This window comes from Podarcis bocagei (genome assembly GCF_964188305.1).
Source record: "Podarcis bocagei genome assembly, chromosome: 2".
In the NCBI taxonomy this organism is placed as follows: domain Eukaryota; kingdom Metazoa; phylum Chordata; class Lepidosauria; order Squamata; family Lacertidae; genus Podarcis; species Podarcis bocagei.
In genome coordinates, this window is record NC_138126.1 from 42,296,196 (window position 1) to 42,318,366 (window position 22,171).

The 22,171-nt window shown below is 44.6% G+C and overlaps 1 protein-coding gene across 3 annotated transcripts in view; it reads right to left on the bottom strand.

The window, feature by feature from the left end:
• Positions 1–20,594, bottom strand: part of SRGAP3 (SLIT-ROBO Rho GTPase activating protein 3) — a 200,795-nt gene extending 180,201 nt beyond the window's left edge. For 2 of the 3 annotated variants that reach the window (XM_081183997.1, XM_081183996.1), the window contains exon 1: positions 19,658–20,587. In XM_081183997.1, coding sequence (XP_081040123.1) covers positions 19,658–19,724 — 67 coding nt within the window. In that variant the 5' untranslated portion in view covers positions 19,725–20,587. Of the gene's footprint in view, positions 1–19,657 lie in introns of all 3 variants that reach the window. The other variant, XR_014005099.1, reaches the window with a different exon arrangement.
• Between the last annotated feature and the right edge of the window lie 1,577 nt (positions 20,595–22,171).

Sequence of the window (22,171 nt, forward strand, 5' to 3'; positions counted from 1 at the left end):
GATTATTATTTCATTTCTCTTAACTATCTCACTCAGAATCTGCCCTAATGAACAAATAAAGGCAGTGTTGTTCAGTTGTATTAAATTCCTGTTAATTCACAGCAATCCTCAAAGCATCTTGTAATAAATGAAGGGCAGGAGAGATCGCTCAAAGCAAAAATAAATAAATAAAATAAACCCACCCCAGAATAGAACAATTTTAAAACAGCATCTGTATAAGCATTTACCAATCTAGCACAAAAGTTTTCAAGAATGAAGAGGTTTCCACTGATTCCAAAAATGCTATGAAAATAACCACCTGGAGCATTTTTAAATGGAAAGGGAGAATATAAATGTAACCAGTTAACACGTATGGAATCCCTAAATGAAGAATTTCATAAGGAGGGCTCTGTTTAGGAACATACCGTAAGAAAAAGACTGAAAAGATTTACCATTACCTCTATATGACAAATCTGCCTTCCAAACACTTAAGCCAAGATTCTGAGCATGTTAAGAGAGTAAAGACTGCAGTTTCTCCATTATAACCTTAGAATGCTGAAGTCAGGGAGTTGGACCTTGCTTGGACTAAGCAACTTTTGTGAGGATCATCCCAAGTCATTAACAGCACACATCTCCTGGTTCTTCTATTGGCCAAGATGCCCTCCTGGGCTGCTAAAGGAAGCAAAATTTATCTTCTGCCCTGTAGCACCAAGCATGGATGAAGAGGTAGGCAACAGACATGGGGAAGAACACACCAAGAGAACTGAAGGAGGATTTTTGAGACTGCAGTTCAGCAACTCCAGTTTACCATGTTTTTTAAAGCATCCTTAATCCTAGGCACAACCTAGTGCTTTTATCTCCATGGAGAAACAGATTCCAGCATCACTGGGGATTTTTAATACTGTACTAGAATAGCAAAGTGCATAAGAGGCAATCTATGCTCAGAATGCAGCTATGCTCCAAGAAAAATTTTTACATGCCGTGTTTTTCTAGAAGTCACATTCATGATATGATCCTCACTACTTTGTCTTAATTTTATCCCATTTCATAGAGCAATTATGAAGAAATTTCCATGCCACACAAGATTCAAGCTTGAAGGGTCTAGTGCTCCATTCACAACTATTTTCATGGCCCCCTCAAATGTACTAATAGAAGACAAGGCCTTTTACAGCTACTGTTGATAAAAAAGCAAAAGAGGAAATATGATTATGGGTATATTTTGCAGTCTAATATAGAGGTTGCCAAAAGATGAACACCAAACTAGAATTTGCAACAGTTAATGAAAGATTTAGCCAAAAGCAAAAAACAAAAAACAAAAAAAAACTACCTAACCACCAGAGAACATATTTCCCTGCTATATTTATTAAGGCTGTATCAAAAACAATTACCTTTCTACCATTAAAGCATATTAACTCAACCAAGTTTTAGAGATCTGAGAATATACACTTATTGTTCTGGCAAGACAAAACAACACAATCATATGTATGACACAAACAAGGCAAACTCATAAAAGTCAGTGGTGCTTACTCCCATGTAAGTGTTGTAGGATGGCAGCCCAAAGTATTATGTCTGAAAGCTTATTTTTAAGAGCTAGAAATTCAAGAATCTACCATGTCTTTTGGAATGAACTTTAATTTGCCTACATCAAATAAGTTCCAATCCCTTCACCACTGAAATGATGTGTGTTTTGTAGAAAATTATTCATTGGCCTAAATTGATTGGGGTCCAATTTAGCATGTTGATTTAACTTAGTGGAGAAAATTGAAAGAATTATCCAATGTTATTTTTACAAGCTGTATAAACACCTCAGTTTTCTCTAATTGCCCAAAGTATATGAAATGAAATATTCAGTTATGGGGAAAAATCAGCAGAACATATGAAATGCCCAGTCCTATACAAGCCTACTCAACCAACAGCATTTATTCATATATGGTAGCTTTAATGTAGTTTAATTTTGTTTTTACTTACATAATTGTGATCCTAAAATATTTACAATTCAACAGCATGCAGTTCCTTTATATAAATTAAATACAAGAGAAAATGGCACTAAATTGTTAATATACTGATTTTAACACGCCCAAATAGTTATGCAATTATATGCTTCCAGGAAATAGGTCACCTGAAAACAAAGTTAATTATAACTTTGAAACTGCGCAATCTGGTACCATATCCATTCATGACGCTACGGGTTAATTTTGTGATAAAGCAATGCTTTTTCACATAAGGATCCTTTTCCACAGAAAAATGCAGTAGTGAAAATGTTCCACCCCACTTATTCTCATTAGCATTTATTTTAGTGCATCTATTTACAGGTTTTACAATCCAGTGTTCAGATAACATGCAAAGAAGGAGAGCGATGGGGATGGGGAGCCCATTGGCCTTCTTGTGGAGACTGACTTGTATCAGGTTGTATCCATAAAAACCCCATGGGCATTTTAGATTTTAGGGTGATAAGACACAGGGAGATTCTGCAGATACAGGAAACACTCCACAAGGTCACCCTCCATGAGCTAGGGGGGCAACAACTAAGGGGGAAGAGTTAGTATACTTATCCTCCCTGTCCGTCCGTCCCCAGTGTTCATAAAACATAGTTCATAATGCCTCCCTAGCACTTTTGCATCAGCAAAAACTGAACCCCCAAAGTATCTGGTCCCATCTAGTCTACTTTTGTGCTATTACAGTTTCATTTATTCTATATTCCAGCCTGTTTTGCAAATTTATAACATCTAGGGTTGGACTATACTCCCTAAGCATGGTCCAAAAGTGTATGAGGCTGCCACATGGTTCTCTGTTCATAAAACTCTATCCTCTCATGAATGGACACAATTAAGAAAATCACTACGGTAATCTAAAAGATTTAGACCACCGGATTTTGTAAGAACTGCCATAAATCATACCGAATAGACCAATGTGTTCTCACTTACACTGGCCTCGTTCACATATAATGGTAACTCAAACTATGACTTATTTGGACCACATGAACACACCGGTTCTTGCTCCTTTCTAGTTCTTTTAGCACAGTGTGGCATGAAAAACTGAGCTCCCTGATACTCAACCTCCATTCTTCTTATTCAGAGTGCAAGCAACTAAATAAACTTCACAACTATTCTTCACAAACCCACGAAAGACAAGCACCCTGGTCCATCTAAAAAAATAGACAGAAGTATGTAAGAAAAGATCGAAACTTAAAGAAATATTATGTTTAATCTAAGTTACAATTAATTGACAAAAATCACTTTAAGTCTAAAAATATAACATTTGAGAAGTACAGTGGTGCCTCGCAAGACGAAATTAATTCGTTCCGCAAGTTTTTTCTTCTTGCGAGTTTTTCGTCTTGCGAAGCACGGTTTCCCATAGGAATGCATTGAAAATCAATTAATGCGTTCCTAGGGAAACCGCTTGCCAGGCTGGCGGTGCGGAGAAGGGCTTTTCTCCGCACCGCAAGCCTTCAGGACAGGTACGGGAACAGAGGGGAAGGCGCGCAGCGCTTTCCCTCTGTTCCCGGGGCTTGCGTGGGAGGAGGGTTTTTCCTCCCCACCGCCAACATTCAGAACAGCATTCTGAATGTTGGCGGTGGGAAGGAAAACCCTCCTCCCACCCCAAGTCTTCAGGAAAGCCATCCGAAGCTGGGTGGCGGGAGAAGGTGTCCCGCCCCCCCCCCGCCCGGCATCGGAGCTTCGTTCCGATGCTGGGCGGCGGGAGGAGGTGTTCCCCCCCGCCCGGCATCGGAGCTTCGTTCAGATGCCGGGCGGCGGGAGGAGGCGTTCCCCCCCGTCCGGCATCGGAGCTTCATTGCGATGCCGGGCGGCGGGAGGAGGCGTCCCCCCCCCGCCCGGCATCGGAGCTTCGTTGCGATGCCGGGCGGCGGGAGGAGGCGTCCCCCCCCCCGCCCGGCATCGGAGCTTCGTTGCGATGCCGGGCGGCGGGAGGAGGCGTTCCCCCCCCCCCCGCCGCCCGGCATCGGAGCTTCGTTGCGATGCCGGGCGGCGGGAGGAGGCGTTCCCCCCCCCGCCCGGCATCGGAGCTTCGTTGCGATGCCGGGCGGAGGGAGGAGGCGTTCCCCCCCCCGCCCCGCATCGTAGCTTCGTTGCGATGCCGGGCGGCGGGAGGAGGCGTTCCCCCCCCCGCCCGGCATCGGAGCTTCGTTGCGATGCCGGGCGGAGGGAGGAGGCGTTCCCCCCCCCCCGCCCGGCATCGTAGCTTCGTTGCGATGCCGGGCGGCGGGAGGAGGCGTTCCCCCCCCCCCGCGCCCGGCATCGGAGCTTCGTTGCGATGCCGGGCGGCGGGAGGAGGCGTTCCCCCCCCCGGCATCGGAGCTTCGTTGCGATGCCGGGCGGTGGGAGGAGGCGTCCCCCCCCCGCCCATCGGAGCTTCGTTGCGATGCCGGGCGGCGGGAGGAGGCGTTCCCCCCCCCGCCCGGCATCGGAGCTTCGTTGCGATGCCGGGCGGCGGGAGGAGGCGTTCCCCCCCCCCCGCCCGGCATCGGAGCTTCGTTGCGATGCCGGGCGGAGGGAGGAGGTCCCCCCCCCCGCCCGGCATCGGAGCTTCGTTGCGATGCCGGGCGGAGGGAGGAGGCGTTCCCCCCCGCCCGGCATCGGAGCTTCGTTGCGATGCCAGGCGGCGGGAGGAGGCGTTCCCCCCTCCCCCGCCCGGCATCGGAGCTTCGTTGCGATGCCGGGCGGCGGGAGGAAGCGTTCCCCCCCCCGCCCGGCCTCGGAGCTTCGTTCCGATGCCGGGCGGCGGGAGGAGGTCGCGCTTCCCCGCTGTCCCGGAGATTTCCCTATGGGCTGTTGTCTTGCGAAGCAAGCCCATAGGGAAATTCGTTTTGCGAAGCGCCTCCAAAACGGAAAACCCTTTCGTCTAGCGGGTTTTCCGTCTTGCGAGGCGTTCGTCTTGCGGGGTACCACTGTACAAAATAAGGAATGAAACAAGGTAATAATTTGCTGGTATTTTTATTATAGAGAACGCAGGGTAAGGGAGATGTGAGGAAGTCCAGTTAGTTATATAAAAAATGTTATGAACAGTTGTGTTTTTCTTTTTTCTTCTTTTATATTGTTTGTTGGTGTAATTGTATTTGTTTTTCTGTTTGTTATTTCTTTGGTGAAGGGATTTTGTGTGTTTGATATGTGATTTTCTATTTTATGTTTGAAAACCTAATAATATATATATATATATATATATATATATATATATATATATATATATATATAATATAGACGGAAGTTGTGCTCTTTTCTTTCTTACATATCAGCTCTCTTAGAAATGCTTTAGTCGGCCTGGGAGAAGTTCCTGGATAATGGCTTTAGTGGGTGTTTAATAGTGGAACTGCATAAATCCCATTAAAGCCATCAGAAGTAATGATGTGGCTGCACTGTCCACCTCTGAAAGGAGGCCGTGTTTCACTGTCTGCGACTTTTCTAATGAATGAGGAGAGTCGGAGATCGGTCAGGGTTTGAACGTTAGCACTTGAGTACACAAAATGGCAAGCTCACTCCAGGGCTATGACAAATGGACAAATGTTTACAAAAGTACATGCAGACAATGATATTTCTGAGAAGTTTCATCTATATTGAAAATTGCCTACTTCTTCTTTTTGATGGAGACACAAAATTCTTTTGGAGGAAGGGATCCAAGTCCCAAAATTTCATTTTTCCACAAACAAACAAAGCCTGTTCTGAGGTAATTTTTTAATTTTAGAAAATTAAAAATGCCTGCCACCATAAAAATGTCTGCCTCCTTCGTCACACACTGGGGGCTACTGCTAGGGTGGGCATCAGCTGAATGAATATCTGCAGGAGAGGTGCAAATGAGAACAGCCAGAGTGGGCACAGGACCCCTAGGGCAGCTCATTTTTTCCAAGAGTTGCAGTACAGTTATTTTTAAACCTCAACTACTAAGAAATATGTTTTCACAGATGGATTTCTTTCTTTTTTCCCTTCCTTTTTGATGAGCATGTCTTACAAAAATTCCAAAGATGTTTTATTTGAATGCACGTCCAAATGTTTAAAAGGTGTCCCATGTTTTTTGGTGGTATGGCAGGTAGAGGAGAAACAGAGATTAGACATACATGGGTTTGTTATTAATCAGAAGCAAGTCTCACCGGGTTCCAACATTACGTGACTAACTGCCAAGAGGGATGGGAGCGAAAGATTGGGTTCAGATAGTATCTAAAGGCAAAAATACCCAGTTCGCTCTTTGCAAAGCACCGTGACCCTTCAAACTGCAGACGTCTCCAAATTATGCAATGCAGTTCTCTAGAATGACTAGTGACTAGTGGGGTGCCACAGGGTTCTGTCTTGGGCCCGGTCTTATTCAACATCTTTATCAACAAAATTCCTTCCAGTAGCACCTTAAAGACCAACTAAGTTAGTTCTTGGTATGAGCTTTCGTGTGCATGCACACTTCTTCAGATACCTGTTGATGGACTTCCATTTCATACGGCTCAATGTGGTGCCTTCCATGGTTCCAGCAGTAGATAGATAGCCGTGTTGGTCTGCCATAGTCAAAATAAAAAAATTCCTTCCAGTAGCACCTTAAAGACCAACTAAGTTAGTTCTTGGTATGAGCTTTCGTGTGCATGCACACTTCTTCAGATACCATCCAAGTCTTTATCAACGACTTGGATGATGGACTCAAGGGCATCCTGATCAAATTTGCAGATGACACCAAACTGGGAGGGGTGGCTAACACCCCAGAGGACAGGATCACACTTCAAAACGACCTTGACAAATTAGAGAACTGGGCCAAAACAAACAAGATGAATTTTAACAGGGAGAAATGTAAAGTATTGCACTTGGGCAAAAAAATGAGAGGCACAAATACAAGATGGGTGACACCTGGCTTGAGAGCAGTACATGTGAAAAGGATCTAGGAGTCTTGGTTGACCACAAACTTGACATGAGCCAACAGTGTGACGCGGCAGCTAAAAAAGCCAATGCAATTCTGGGCTGCATCAATAGGAGTATAGCATCTAGATCAAGGGAAGTAATAGTGCCACCGTATTCTGCTCTGGTCAGACCTCACCTGGAGTACTGTGTCCAGTTCTGGGCACCACAGTTCAAGAAGGACACTGACAAACTGGAACGTGTCCAGAGGAGGGCAACCAAAATGGTCAAAGGCCTGGAAACGATGCCTTATGAGGAACGGCTAAGGGAGCTGGGCATGTTTAGCTTGGAGAAGAGGAGGTTAAGGGGTGATATGATAGCCATGTTCAAATATATATAAGGATGTCACATAGAGGAGGGAGAAAGGTTGTTTTCTGCTGCTCCAGAGAAGCGGACACGGAGCAATGGATCCAAACTACAAGAAAGAAGATTCCACCTAAACATTAGGAAGAACTTCCTGACAGTAAGAGCTGTTTGACAGTGGAATTTGCTGCCAAGGAGTGTGGTGGAGTCTCCTACTTTGGAGGTCTTTAAGCAGAGGCTTGACAACCATATGTCAGGAGTGCTCTGATGGTGTTTCCTGCTTAGCAGGGGGCAGGACTCGATGGCCCTTGTGGTCTCTTCCAACTCTGTTATTCTGTGATTCTGTGATAGAACAAGCAATGTGTACTAAGGTAAATGCATATACAGCTGCATACTGTATGTTAGTGAACATGTACACAAATAAACATTTTGGAAAATATAAATATTATAGAAATATGATTTGCAGAAATATGTACATAAGGCAAAACTGCATATAAAAATGTATATTAACAGAAACTCACACTAAAATGCTGGTCAATTTTTATGAGGACTTCAATAAAACAATTCATAAACTGTTGCGGAAATGTGGAGAACTCAACTCAAAATTGGAAAAATGAGAAAGAGAGAAACCCTAAGTGACAGATTTGCCCAGCCCTAAAAAGGTAAAGGTAAAGGACCCCTGACAGTTAAGTCCAGTCGCAGACGACTGGGGTTGCGGCGCTCATTTCGCTTTACAGGCCGAGGGAGCCAGCATTTGTCCGCAGACAGTTTTTCCGGGTCATGTGGCCAGCGTGACTAAGCCACTTCTGGCGTAACAGAACACCGAAACCAAAGCAGTGCACAGAAACGCCATTTACCTTCCCGCTGGAGTGGTACCTAGTTATCTACTTGCACTTTTTGGTGTGCTTTCGAACAGCTAGGTTGGCAGGAGCTGGGACAGAGCAACGGGAGCTCACCCTGTCGCGGGGATTTGAACCACCGACCTTCTGATCGGCAAGGTTTAGACTCAGTGGTTTTGCCCAGCCCAAGTAAATTTGCCGACGAATGAGTGAAACCATTCAAAGAAACAGAATCTGGGGGCTTTTCATGAAAGCATCTGTCCTCAAATTACTGGGATAATTTCACAAAATTTTGGTTGAATCAATTTTGTTCTTCTCAAAGTCTCTCTTGCAGATTTTGATCATTGAGAAGCGGTTAGGGGAGACTGTCCTTTCATTTTCTGCTATCCATCCCCTTCCAACCCTGCTAAGAGAACATTTTAACAACCTTTGGCCTCCTCTTCCATATTCTTACTGTGGTTAGCCATCTTGAATTCAAGATGGGATCAGGGGAAGGAGTACCCAACCTACAGAAATCAAATGCTGTTTCCTGAAACTGGAGGTAAGCAGTATTTGCTAAAGACTTCTAATTTGTCATACCAGCAGTTGGAAGGTAAGGATTTCCCATTGTTTATTGTGGGAGAACCTCAGCTGAATTTAGGCAATGTGCTACACAGAAACAGTTGAACTCCTTTAAGTACTGACTGTGTGTGTGTGTAGCTTTTTCCCCAGCCAGAACTCAACAGAATTCTGTTCTGGCACCTCTCAGGTGGGCACCATTGCCATTATCAGAGAACAAGGGAGGCATTCATGGAGAGTTCCAGCACCCCATTTTCTAGAAAAACAGGAATGTGTGTACATTTTCAGTGTACTTTCTGTATTCAGGTAACACACTTGAGGGTTTGCAGATGTCCTTGTTAAAAAGAAAAAACTGGGGAGGAGAGAAAGCTAAAGGACTCTCACAGAATACCCCAGAGAATGTTCCACATCTGTTTCATAATGGTATCTTTTCATGTTTGGATCTGGCTGCACTAAGTGTGCCTTCACTCGCTCTGTGGGGGTTTTCTGTTTATAGTCTAGTTTATCACTTGATGGTTAATGGATTACAGAGCACAGATTCACACTCGAGCTCCCTTCTTTATAGCTCCTGATACAATGGATCAGAAAACTGCCATTTAATATAGCTATAATATTTGTCAGAGCCTATTGAATGCCTTGGAGCCTTCCACTGTAATAAAATGCATGGAGTGCGTGCATGTTTTTGAATGTATGCATGCTGGCTGTCACCTACTCTGTACTAGATTTCTCCTTTTGGGGCAGGTACCTTCCATCTACATTGCCTTTATCTCAAGCCAGCCAGGCATATTTCTCTCCTGGAAATAATGTGCAAACTTCTGTTTACCAAACCTCTCATTTTGATCTAGCATTCTGCAAGACATTGCAGCCTTCTGCTCAGATGTTGAGCCCCATCCCTAGTACAGGGGGACATGCCTCTTCAATTTTCTCTCATTATCATTTTCATATGTGAGCTGTTCTACTGCCAACATGCTGTTTCTATTAGGTTTCTCTCCCCTCCCTTCCTCCTTACTAGCCTACTTCATTTTGGAGGAGTCATTCTTTTTAGAGAGTCTGTAACTGAGACCTAAGCATGATATGTATAGAGAGTTATTTTTTGTGTGACAGTACCTCCATGTTTTTTGCTGCCCATGGTAACCATTTTGTGCTGGTATCCATAGCACTTTTATCAAGATATGGGCCCCAGCACCTCACTTCTCATAAAAAATGTGCTAGATATAAATCTTCAGAATAATCTTCAACCAACCCTTTATCTTTTAACATAGAGGTGAACATAGGAAGCTTCTTTATACCGAGTCAAACCATTGGCCTATCTAGCTCAGTATTGTTGATACCAAGAGCAGCTCTTCAGGCATGTTTCTATCCCAGCCCTATGATGCTGATGATGGAACCTGGGACATTCTGCATATGAAAGAGATGCTCTACTACTGAGCTATGGCCCCTGAGGAGTTTAAGATGACAAATTTTTAAGGGAAACACCCAGTTTAGAGATACAATCTGGTACAGACAAAAAGACACCATAACACCACTCACACTGGCTTTCAAAGAGCTTTTAGCCAAAGCAGTACTTTGAAACAAGGGCTGGGAAGTATAATGTGGGGGTGTGGGGGGGGGGTTATCAATTTTAGACCATGGGGTTGGAAGGCTGCCATCACTGCTGTCAGAACTTCAAAAGGCAAGAGGGCTTTTAACTAAAGGTTTTTGGGGCCCTTTCCTGAATGTTCAAGATTGCAAGGAGAAGGCTTTTTCCCCAAATACTGCCTGCCTTGAAAAATATGTTCATATTTATATCCCACCTATCGATCTGTTATGAACTACAGCAGCCAACAGAAGAAATACAGAACCACAACTGGCCTAAACTGTTTCAACTGCAGGACAGAACGCCACCTATGAACCAGATGGTTTGAGTCCCAGACTTGAGCTGGCATTTGTAGGATTTACTAGAGATTATAATGCTGTCAAGTTTTGGCAAAATTATTATTTTCAGTTTAGGCCTTCAGAGGAAAGAAAACATGCAGAAAACACAGAAAAGAGAGCTGCTGCCATTACAACACTGCTGCTGTCCAAGGACACTGTCCAACTTGGCACCCCATATCATGTCCATTATTTAATATCTGACCTCATTTTATTCTAGGCCTAGTTCTGTCTTATCACACCTCGGCCTACAGCCCCTGCCTCATTCCATTCCATTGTTTCCAGTTGGCTGAAGCCAAAACTAGTAGGACTGAAACATTTGAAATTAATATGAGTCTAACAGATTGCAAAACAGTATTTGGGGGACTTTCCCCATAGATTCTACTAAACTTTTAAAAATTTGCTTCCCAATTAACAGAAGTACTTATTTTCAAAACCACAAACTGCAAGTGCCGCCTTTAAAGATATCTCACCTTCTTTCACATACAGAAGGAAATGACCATTCTAATGTTGGTCTACATCTGTAAGTCATCTAAAAAAAAAAATGCTTCTTGCTTCAGAACCAGGTTACGTAGCCACATTCAGGAGTAAATCTAAAACATAAGAAGCTGCCTTATATTGAGTCAGACCATTGGTCCATCTTGCCCAGTATTGTCTACATTGACCAAGCCCACAAAACAACAACTGAGAAGCAGATGAGGTTGCCTGGACAAGAGGAACGCACCAGGGCTGGATGGGGTGCCCATGATGTTGCTGTCTGCCTGGAAGCTGCTTCAAGGACCGCTTTCCATCCCAACGCCTTTTCCTGCTGGAGATCCTGGCGGATTCCTTCTGCAGACAAAGCAGGCGTTCTAGTGTTAAGCCAAGGGGACACTCCAGGTGGTGCATAGTGACTCCAACGCCTGATAGGTGATTTTTGCTCCCCCACCTATGGGCCTAACGCTATGGGTATGCCTCTGCTGGTCAACCAACTGCATTTTTTTCAATCAGGTGACAATTCCAGGCTTTACAAAGAACTACACATTAAGAAGATGGAAGGAACCCTCAGTGCAAATGTCACATCCATTTTGGGGTGGCCTGATCTTGCAGGGGAAGGCAAGTGAACAAGCAATGCCACTTATGCTTTCAGCCACCACCACACAGCCCCCATTAATCCTAGGTTTCAGCCTCTGTTGGCTCTGGTTCTTCAAGTTCTTGACCCATGGCTCCCGTTTGGCTCATGTTCCCAGCCTCATACTCCAGTGCTTTCCCAACTTCTTCAATTTAATAGTGGCTCGCCTCCAATCAGCAATTGTCAGGGCAACCTCAACCCTGCCATCTCCAAATTAAGCTTCGTTCTCTGAGCTCCCAGTAGCTGACCTGCTAAAGCACCTTGCAATTTTAGATGCACAGCCCATTCCTGGCCCTCAGCATTAAGTTATCATTAGCTTATACATTTCATTAATGCAACATATATCATCTTGTGTTGATGCAAAGAGGTAAATAAGCACAAAACATGCCCTTTTCAGGAAGGAACAATTAAAAGCTTTCCTTTCCAGGTCTTCGTTTTCAATGCTGGATTGCTCACTGCCTGGAATAATCAGCTACTCTGTAATTTGGTGCAGAGTTTTATAACACCATGATCAAAAGCCATTACACAAACAATCCTCCCCAAACTATTTCTTTGACAATTTCCAGGCACCGTTACATTTCACTTCATCTTAAAAGCCACTTTGTGAGCATTAGGAACAGAGCAATTAGCTATTTTATGCTTACAGGCTTAGAATCACACTGCAGGTGAGAATCTGATCATCTACTAATCTAGTCCACTGTACTGAGCCTGGTTCCCTTCTGCGTTAATCTACATCCACCTCCATGCAAGAAAGGTTACATCCGCATCATGCATCTAAAGCACTCTTATACCACTTGAATGATTGTGGCACACACACACACCAAGAATCTTAGGGACTGTAGTTTGTTCAGGGTGCTGACCTTACAGAGCTATAACTCCCAGCACCCTTAAACAACAATGATTTCGCCATCCAATGGCATGGATTTATAAGATGGACACAAGACCTGATGACAACAACAAACACACCACAGACAAATGGTGAAATCTGGAAAGACTTGTTAGGATGGAAAAACAATTGTGAATATACATATTCTACACACAAGCTTATCATGCAATGGAAAATGCATGCAGCCTATATTTTTGTACCTTGACTATTTTTTATTGTTAGTGTTAGACTTGTTTGCATGAAAAACTTAAATACAATGGTACCTCGCAAGACGAATGCCTCGCAAGACGAAAAACTCGCAAGACGAAAGAGTTTTTCATTTTTTTAGTTGCTTCGCAAGACGAATTTCCCTATGGGCTTGCTTCGCAAGATGAAAACATCTTGCAAGTTTGTTTCCTTTTTCTTAAAACCGTTAATACCCAGGGTGCATTGCTTGAAGAGGTGCAGTTGTGACTTGACTTTGAGGAGCAACTCACAGCACGCGGTTTGGGTTTGCGAAGGTAGGAGCTGTGTTGCCATTCCTACGGGAAACCGTGCTTCGCAAGACAAAAAATTCGCAAGACGAAAAAACTCACAGAACAAATTAATTTCGTCTTGCGAGGCACCACTGTAACTTGTTTTTAAAAACAAACAAACATGAACTAGTTTCCAGGATTTTTATGACTGTTAAAAGTGCCATTAGAATAATTAAAATGTATGGTATAGCTGTAACCAAAACTGAATGTCACCCACACAACAACAACAAAGAATGGGTGTGTGGGCAAACAAGGCACCTTGTGCTAGAGGCACCTGTACAGTTTAACAAAGTTTAGACTATAGCTAGTTTAGACTACTTGCACCCTGACATCTTCAAGGGAAGTTCCTCTCACCCCAACCGTATTGTGAAGGACCGAATTCAAACAGCAGACTATGCTACGTGGATTTCCTGCTCTTGATCTACATCAGTAGCAGCCAGGACTGAAGAAACCCATTGAATCCTCATGGCCTCAATTCATGCAGCAAGTTCTGCTTCATGACATGGCTAGAACAATGCACAATTGCCACAGGGTGCCAATCCCCACTGCAAAAATAATGATCAGACGGGCGCACAGTAACAGCAGCTGTGAACTGAAATCACCCATCGTCACAGCTTAAAAGTTCCCTCACATGTATGTGCAACAGACACTACTTTCCGAAAGTACAAGACTGGAGAGCATGTTGACACTAAGGAACCATGGAACCATTGCTCCATTGCAGAAATTTGTCTTTACCTAGTACAAACCACAATATACTTTGCCCAGCTCATACCACAGCACGCAGTAAGCTCACACACACCCATGCAGCGTCATAAGACACAATGACATGTAGGTAATACACCAATATCTGCACATGCCTTCCATGTGACCATTTTGTAACATGTAAAACAACCTGTACTTACCCCAAGCTATGAGCCACATATCTATTTACGAGTTAATTGACAGTTGTCAGTTCAATACTAGCATACCTTTCCTAGGATTCAGTCCAAGGCAACTATCCATAAATGCTGTGCAGGTGCTTGACGAATGTCTGGAAGCAATACTAGGCTGGCTGAGAGCCAATAATCTGAAGCTGAATCTCAGTAAGATAGAGATGCTGTGGATGATGGTTCTCATGTCCCAGAATTAGGTAGTCATCCTGTTCTGGAGAGGATTGCACTCCTTCTGAAAGATCAGCCTGGAATTCCAGCCTGTGTTTCACTTTGTCACTATACCCTCAGTGGCAAGGAGTGCCTATTCCTTGAAATGATTCAATCAATCAATCATTTTAATTGAGCATGGTTTTGGCTTTGGAAAGGCAGCATACAAAGTGGACAAACAACATATAAAAAACTACATTACTGCAAACACAGAAAAGCAGACATAAACAAAAAGCAAGACATCAAAAAGCAAACAACCAAACTGAACCACTTCTACACAAATCTTAAAATCCGAAATAAATATACAAAAAATGAACAGCAACAACCTCCCCCAACAAAAATCCCCAACCAATACCTCTGTTCAACAGATTCTGTTCAACAGCCTCAGCTTTTGCAGCTGGAGTCAGGGGGAAAATGGCCTGCAAGGCACAGAGCAGGTATTCCAGGACTCACAGCCTAGTCACCATGATCCACACTCTTTATTGGAGCTTTACAGTGCCCCCAAACTGACAAATTTTAAAATGGACTTTGAAATCCACCTCCAACTGCTTTTAACTGACATTTTAATGCTCTGTATTCAATGGCTGCCTTGGGGAAAAAATGCCCTTGTTTATACTGAAACTGATATTTAATGATATAAACAATTTTCTGCTGCTATCATAATATTTTCAGATGGCAGTTTTATGGATTACAATATTTCATAGTGAAATGTTATCTTAAAATGTTGTGAGTCAACTTGGGAGGCTTAACTCTGGAAAAGTGGCTTGTAAATAAGTAAATTATCACCTGCCTTCCCCCTACCTCCAGCCACTAGTCACAATGAAACCAAAGGCCACAAAACAGAAGGCACATGTAGAATTCAGCCCCTCTGAGCAAGCCTCCCCCCAAAGCATATCACCTGTACTGCCCATTACCCTAGGATGAACAGTTGGACTTGGCAGATTCTACTAACACTACAAAAATAAAGCAAAGTTATTCACAAAACAACAGCAGCCACAATAGTGAAATCCAAGTGCTACAGGTGACGGCATCTAGTTAGCATTTTCTCACACTTGTCAGAAACATTCTCCTTCCAGACAGGCAACTGAAGATACAGAAGCCCCCTTTTCTCACATTCCAAAAGCATGTACAATCTTTGGGACCTGCCACAAAATACTTCAGCTGTTCCACAGCCCCTCCCACCTTCACATCCTGCTCGTGGGCTTTCCAGAGACATCTCGTTGACCACTGTTGGAAACCACTGTGGTAAACGGCTGGATCATTGATCTAATCTTGCAGGCATCTTCTTATGTTCAGTTCAAGAATTAAATACTCTGCCAAGTCAGCTCTCTTAGCAAAATGCTTGGGCTTTCTTGTCATCTGAACGCCAGCTCAGATACAAAGATGAGAGACACATTAAGTAAATAAAAAGACCCAGTGCAATGACCCAACAGCAGAAATGCATTCTTTTATCTGGAAGAGGAAATAGGAAAGAGAAGTCTTGGATGATCAAAATGAGTGAACATCAGAAAGACTTTTGGAGCAGCCCATAGCAATAAAAGGTTGAAGGATAAGGGACGAGGCCACATTCTGTGAACCATATTACAGACCCACTGGTATATAGAGCAGGAGATGTCCAAAACTTGCCATGGGTGATAGCAAATGCTGTATAACGTAGGACAGGTATAGCTCAACTGTAGACGTTGCTGGACTACAGCACCCATCATCCCAGCCCACTGGCTGGGACTCCCAACAACTTCTGGTTAGCCACCTCTGATTTAGGACAACTTACTGCAGGAACTGAAGCCCTCACATCAGGCCCACCAGCAAAACGCCATCCATGTACATCATGTGATCCTGACTCAAGCAGCAAGTTGCCTTCACAGTTAGCAAGTCCTGCCTCATGTACCCTGGGAACACCACTGTAAGCACTCCCTTTTGGTTGCCAACTGGCTCGTCTTCAACTGGGAGTGGCTATTTAGATCAAGAGCCAGCTTTACGGCAGAGCACCAGCCCCGAGTTAGTATGTACTGCAACTATTTAAATCCAGGGCACGATAATATGAAAATTGCCCAAATTATACACGAACGGCTGACAATTAGCATACAGCAGCATGTGTTGTGACAGTTGCATCACTGTTCAAAGCGAAGCACTTAAGACCGAAAATGCCGAATACAACAAACAGATACACAAGACCAAAGATCAATTCCCAGTCCCAAAAATACCCCTTTTCAGAAGGTCTGACAATGATCCAAGAAGCAGCATGGATCTATTTAAAGTAGGGATGGGGAGCCTTAGGGCCAGGGGAGAAACAAGACCCTCCAGATCTCTCCGTTCATAGAATGATAGCGTTGGAAGGGACCCCAAGGATCTTCTAATCCAACCTCATGCAACGCAGGAATCCATTCAGCTCTCAGGATTCGACCCATGTCATACCAACTGCCCCCCAGCCTTCCCTAGGCTGTGTCCATGCCCTCAAGTCATGGGTGTAGCCAAGAGGGGACAGGGAGGGGCAGCTACCAACCCCATCAAGTAAATCAATACAAAATAACTACCGTATTTTTCTGTGTATAAGACTAGGTTTTTTTCATCAAAACCTTAGATTTAAAATTGGAGTTCGTCTTGTACACGGGTAGTGTTGAGGGGTGTTTTCTTAATTTGGAGTCCCCAAAAATAGGGGATGTCTTATACATGGGAGCATCTTATACACAGAAAAATATGGTAACTGAGGTTCTCCCCCCCCCAAAAAAAAACCACAAAACCTGATACCCCTCCAACATAATTCCTGACTATCCTCATACCTTGAGTACTTTGGCAGGCTAGGATGTGCCCTTTAACTCTGATAACACTTTGGTTGCCTGAGTAGAGACATGGGGTAAAGACACGTCTGACTGTTGCATGGCTGGGAGCTGGAAAGGTAATAATCACCTCTGCTGCCCCGCCTCCTTCTGCCTCTGACCACGCCCATGGCTGGCATAGAGAGTTGGGGTGGAAAAGGTTCCCCTCTCCTGCTTAAAAGCATCTGGGAGATGATGGGGTGGAACTCACCTTGAAGGTGACTCAACCAGTCTTAATTCTGCTGCTCAAAAGGGTTCCCAGGTTTTAATTCAGTGCTACAATTAATATTGTGCTTAGTGTGTACATTCTGATTATTTTTATTCAGAAGCTTTCCAAGTGTGCTCTGGGAAGAGGAAATAAATCTGAAAGCGTTTCTTCTCAATATAAAATTTAACTGTATTTAACAGAGGAAAGACCACATCCCCATAGCTATCCCTAGTCTTAAAGCTCCGTAGCCCTTTTAGAACTCTCTCTCTCTCTCTCTCTCTCTCTCTCTCTCTCTCTCTCTCACACACACACACACACACACACACACACAGAGGAAGGAACACTGCAAGCTACTCGACTACTAACAATGAAATAACCGCTGACTAAAACACAACATTATGGCAACAGCAGCAGATTAAGAAGTTTCCTGTAGGAACTACTACAGGATATCCAAGAACAATTATATGGGATAATATGTTCTCTTTCATTTTAATCTGTCAGATCTTGCCTCTATTGAAGTTAATGGGAAAAATTCCACCAACATGCAAGAGTTCCAAGATATCATCCTGTCTATTTTGGCAAGGGATATCAAACTGCAGCCCTAGAGACTCAAATATCTGTAAAATGGTTTAGTCTAATGCCAACCTTCCCATCACAGAGGGTGATACCCAATGTTAATCAGAGTGTGGATCTGCTCTGTTAGAGCCACTGAAATCAATACGCTTAAGTCATTTGATTGGGTGGGTCTATTTCATGTGTGACTTAGCTGGATAACATCCAAAACTATTCATTACAAGGACTGTGGTGCTTACACAGATAGTCTTCTCTTGGTTTTACTTTGGTACTTCCATGCCTATATGTGTCATATGATTTTATTTACGGATTTTTTTAAAAAAATATTTTAGTTTTATTTTATTATGTGAACATATACTGCATGAAACTAATATTTTCAAAGGCCACCCAATGGCCATTTACTGAAGGATGGGCTAGAACGAATAACGTAATAGACACGCACCACCTTGAAAGTTGTTTTCTAGTACTTTATTAAGCCCTTACACACACACACACACAATGTAATGTAGGCTTCCAAAAAAGCAAAACAAAATCTAACTACTTGATAAATAGCATACATATTGTCTTATGACATTATGTCACAATCACAGGAGGAGCACCAATGGTTGGTGCAGATGGTAGAGCTCACCATTAACTTTGCCATCAAACACCCCCACCCCAAATCTTTTGCTGGCACTACTCACCATTCAGCACTGAACATGCACATGCAGAGCTAACCAGACTACTTGCCCTTTCAGCATCAGTCCATCAGTAATCCATGGATTAGCAAAACAGACATAAACACTGCTACTTCATGTCATGTCAGTCCCATAGTAAACACTACAATGTGTGGGGTGAGGTCCGCACCATGTTTCACGTTTATACTGCTAATGGGCTTTGATTTTATCAATGAATGAGAGGGAAGAGAGTTCTGTTTTTCTAAATGCTTGATAAAAACCAAGAATGCAATGTGGTGCGTGGGTTTTATGTTGCACTTCGGGGTGTTGCTTAATGGACAAGAGGAGAGAGATGAGGCTGTGGCAGAAACAAGAGGCCAGATCCCACCAGATTAGAGAAGAACCTTCATCCAAGGGTGTGTCATCCCTAGGTACTGGTGTGGAAGCAGAAGAGATACCCAAGCTTCCTTCCTCCCTGTGCAGAGCCTCCAGCACCGATCAGCTGAGATTGCTTGTCCTCAGCCCTACCCATTCCCCTGGGTTGTGTAACCTAACAGCTAAGGAAGGCAACGAAAGGGGGGGGTGTGCTCTGTGTAGTTTTAAAAAATAAATAAAAGATAGGCTTAAGACACAGGCATATGAAGACATGCAGATGCTTTCCTCTTAAATGCTATTTGATGTGGTGTAAAAGGCACCACATCAAGAAGCATCATTCTACATATGGGAGATATACACACACATATATATAAATCGACGCCTACATACTCCATCTATGCAAATGCATATCTAGCCAGCCACATACATATCTATTATATACAGATGGGTGCCCCCGCCTACACCGAAATGGGGCTTTAATCGAAGGAAGGCACCATTTATCAAGCGATTTCGCGAGAAGGCTCCAGACCTCGCCGTGGTGAAGATTTCTTACTTTTCTTTTTTTTAAAGTGAGGCTCTTACTCTGAACCGAGACTGCTAAAAAGCCACCATTCACACAACTGCAATGCAGCTTTTACTACCCCCACCGCGATTCCCACCCCCATCCCCCCAACCGCACGACCTCTGCCGTCCACAAAAGCGAGCCATCGGCAACCAGGGCTTGCTCGGACAACGCAAGGGCTTTCACAATAAGATTAGCGGTGCATAATAAGATTTATAACAATGAAAATGGGAGGGCGGCAGGAGAGAAAGGAGGAGGGGAGGGAGGCTGGGGGAGGGGAGGAAAGGGAACCGGGTGAAAGTGAGTGAGAGAGAGGGAGAGAGAGGTACAGCTTCCACTCACCTTTTACTTGAGTTTCATATTCTGCTATGATCTCTTTGTCTTTCTTGAACTTTGCTTGAGATGACATCTTCGGGAAGATCTACCAAGATCCCAAGGATTCTTTTTCCCCCCACCCTCCTCTCCTCTCCTCTTTTCTTTTAGGAGGAGCAGAAAGTCTCTCCCTCGGCTTGGTCTGCTCCGCCGGATCAGCTTTGCAGCCTTCTCCGTTTTTCACTTTGCTGCAAAGACAACACAGCTTCTCTTCTTCGCTCCCTTCCCCGGCATTTGCCTTCCGCGACCGGCGATCAAGCAGCAGCAGCTTCACAGAAGAAGAGGAAGAAGAAGAACCGGGCAGATCCAATAATCTACAGCTATTGCCCTTGTACTAACAAGAGGAGTGAATGAAGCGCCGGGGGTGCGGGTGGGGGGAGAGAGGGAGGAGGAGGAGGGTGTGTCACCTGCACCCAAGTAGCCTTCAAAGAGACGTGCTGTGTTGGAGAGGACGATTTTAAAAAAAGAAAGAGAAGGCGGCGATCCAATAAATCAATGAATAAATAAATACACAGCCAAGCTCTGGAAGCAGCTGAGGGGAGGGGAGGGGCAGATCAGAGAAGAAAAAGCAGCAGCAGCAGCAGCACACGCAAAGGTTCCTCCTTCCTTAGCATGCAGGCAAACCCAGAGCAAGGAGGAGCGGCGTGAAAAGCTCTCTGGCTGTAATCCAAGGGAAGGTCAGGTTGCAAACGGGGATCGCATCCCCGCCTCCGCCTCGACCCACAGACATACACGCCCCCCCCCCCCCTTTCCAAGCAGGCTCGAGGCTCCCGATGCCGAACGGGGAAGGTGACAGGCGGCGAGGGGTGGGGATGGGGGGAAGCGAGCGCCCGAAGTTAGTTTGGCTGCTGCGAATGCATTGGCTCCGCTCTGCGGCGCCGGTGCACGGAGCTGCTTTTGACTGCGGGCTTGAATTAAGTTCGCTCCACGTCACGCACAGGCAAGGCCCCGCCTCCCGCATTTTGTAACAACGGGCACTTTGCAGCCTGCAGGGCGCTTCGGCTCACTGCAAGGGGCAGGGAAATCGGCAGCAGCCCCGCCAGCAAAGCAAAACAAACAAACAAAAACATGCAAAGGGGGGGGGGATCTGCGGGAGCAGTCCTGTCTCACAGCAGCGCCTGGCCTCCTCTCCTGCGGAAATGAAAGATTTGGAGGGACGGGTAAATTCGAGGCAAATTGAGTCTAGAATGATTTACATTTTAAGGAATTGCCTTGATCTCACTATTTGACAGGATTATTTTTTTTAGCACCGAGCAACGTAACAGTTTCCAAGTTAGCTTCGTGCAAAGTTTAGGGCGAGGGGAGGGAGGGCGAAATCAAATTCTGTGTTGCTTTGCCCTATAGGTGGTTCCAGGTAGGAAGCTGAGATCGCAAGCTTTTCCGGGTGCACGCTTGGCACGTTAGCTTCCACACTGCTTGCTGCGGGCGGTTCTTGGCATTTTTTGTCCAGCCCCGCCATCACTCCTTTCCCCGCCCTTTTCCCTATTCTGGCAATGGGTGCCCACTATTGGCGCTGTAAGTTATTGACAATGCAGCAGATCCACAGTGCGGACGTGGGCATGGTTGCCGAGAAGTAAGCCCTGCAAAGTTTAGTGCGACTTCCTTATTTCCTGTGTTACCTGACCAATCTCGTGCCAGAGGGTGTCGAAGAAATGCCTGATTTTGCGGAGCGAGGGGCTGCTGGGCCTTTGGCGTACCTCAGCTGGATGGATCTGGCCTGTGAACCACAAGTTTACCACCCCTGATAAATAGGCTAAAGAATGCAAAAAGGGCCGTGCTGGATCTAGCCAAAGACCCATTTGATTCCACAGGAAGCCCACAAGCAGAATTGCTGTCTTACAGTATAATCCTCAAAGTAAGCACCAGGGAATACAGTGCCATTTACCTCCATGTGAATAAGATTGCAGCCTTGCTTGCTATACCTATACAGTGGTACCTCGGGTTAAGTACTTAATTACAGAGGTCCGCTCTTAACCTGAAACTGTTCTTAACCTGAAGCACCACTTTAGCTAATGGGGCCTCCTGCTGCTACTGCGCTGCCGGAGCACGATTTCTGTTCTCATCCTGAAGCAAAGTTCTTAACCTGAGGTAATATTTCTGGGTTAGCGGAGTCTGTAACCTGAAGCGTATGTAACCTGAGGTACCACTGTATTGCACACAGAAAACTGAAGTTAAGAAACAGTGGGTGCTTCCAGACTATTGATATTTTGGGGTGGGATTCAGTCACATACTGGTAAATAATGAGGTTTTGCAATTATACTGGATTAGGAGGTCTTGCACAGCAAAACCACTTCCCCAACAGGCTTTTGGTAATAAAGCTGTTATGTATTGAAGTTCTTACCCTGGCCAAAAGGAGTATTGTGTATGTAGTTTTCACTCAGGTCCACGTCAGTTACTTTAGGCGGGAAACCCTGGGTTGTTGTTGCTACAATGTTGACAGCCGGCTGCCTATAAAAGCAGGCCGGCTGAGCTGTTTGCTGTTCA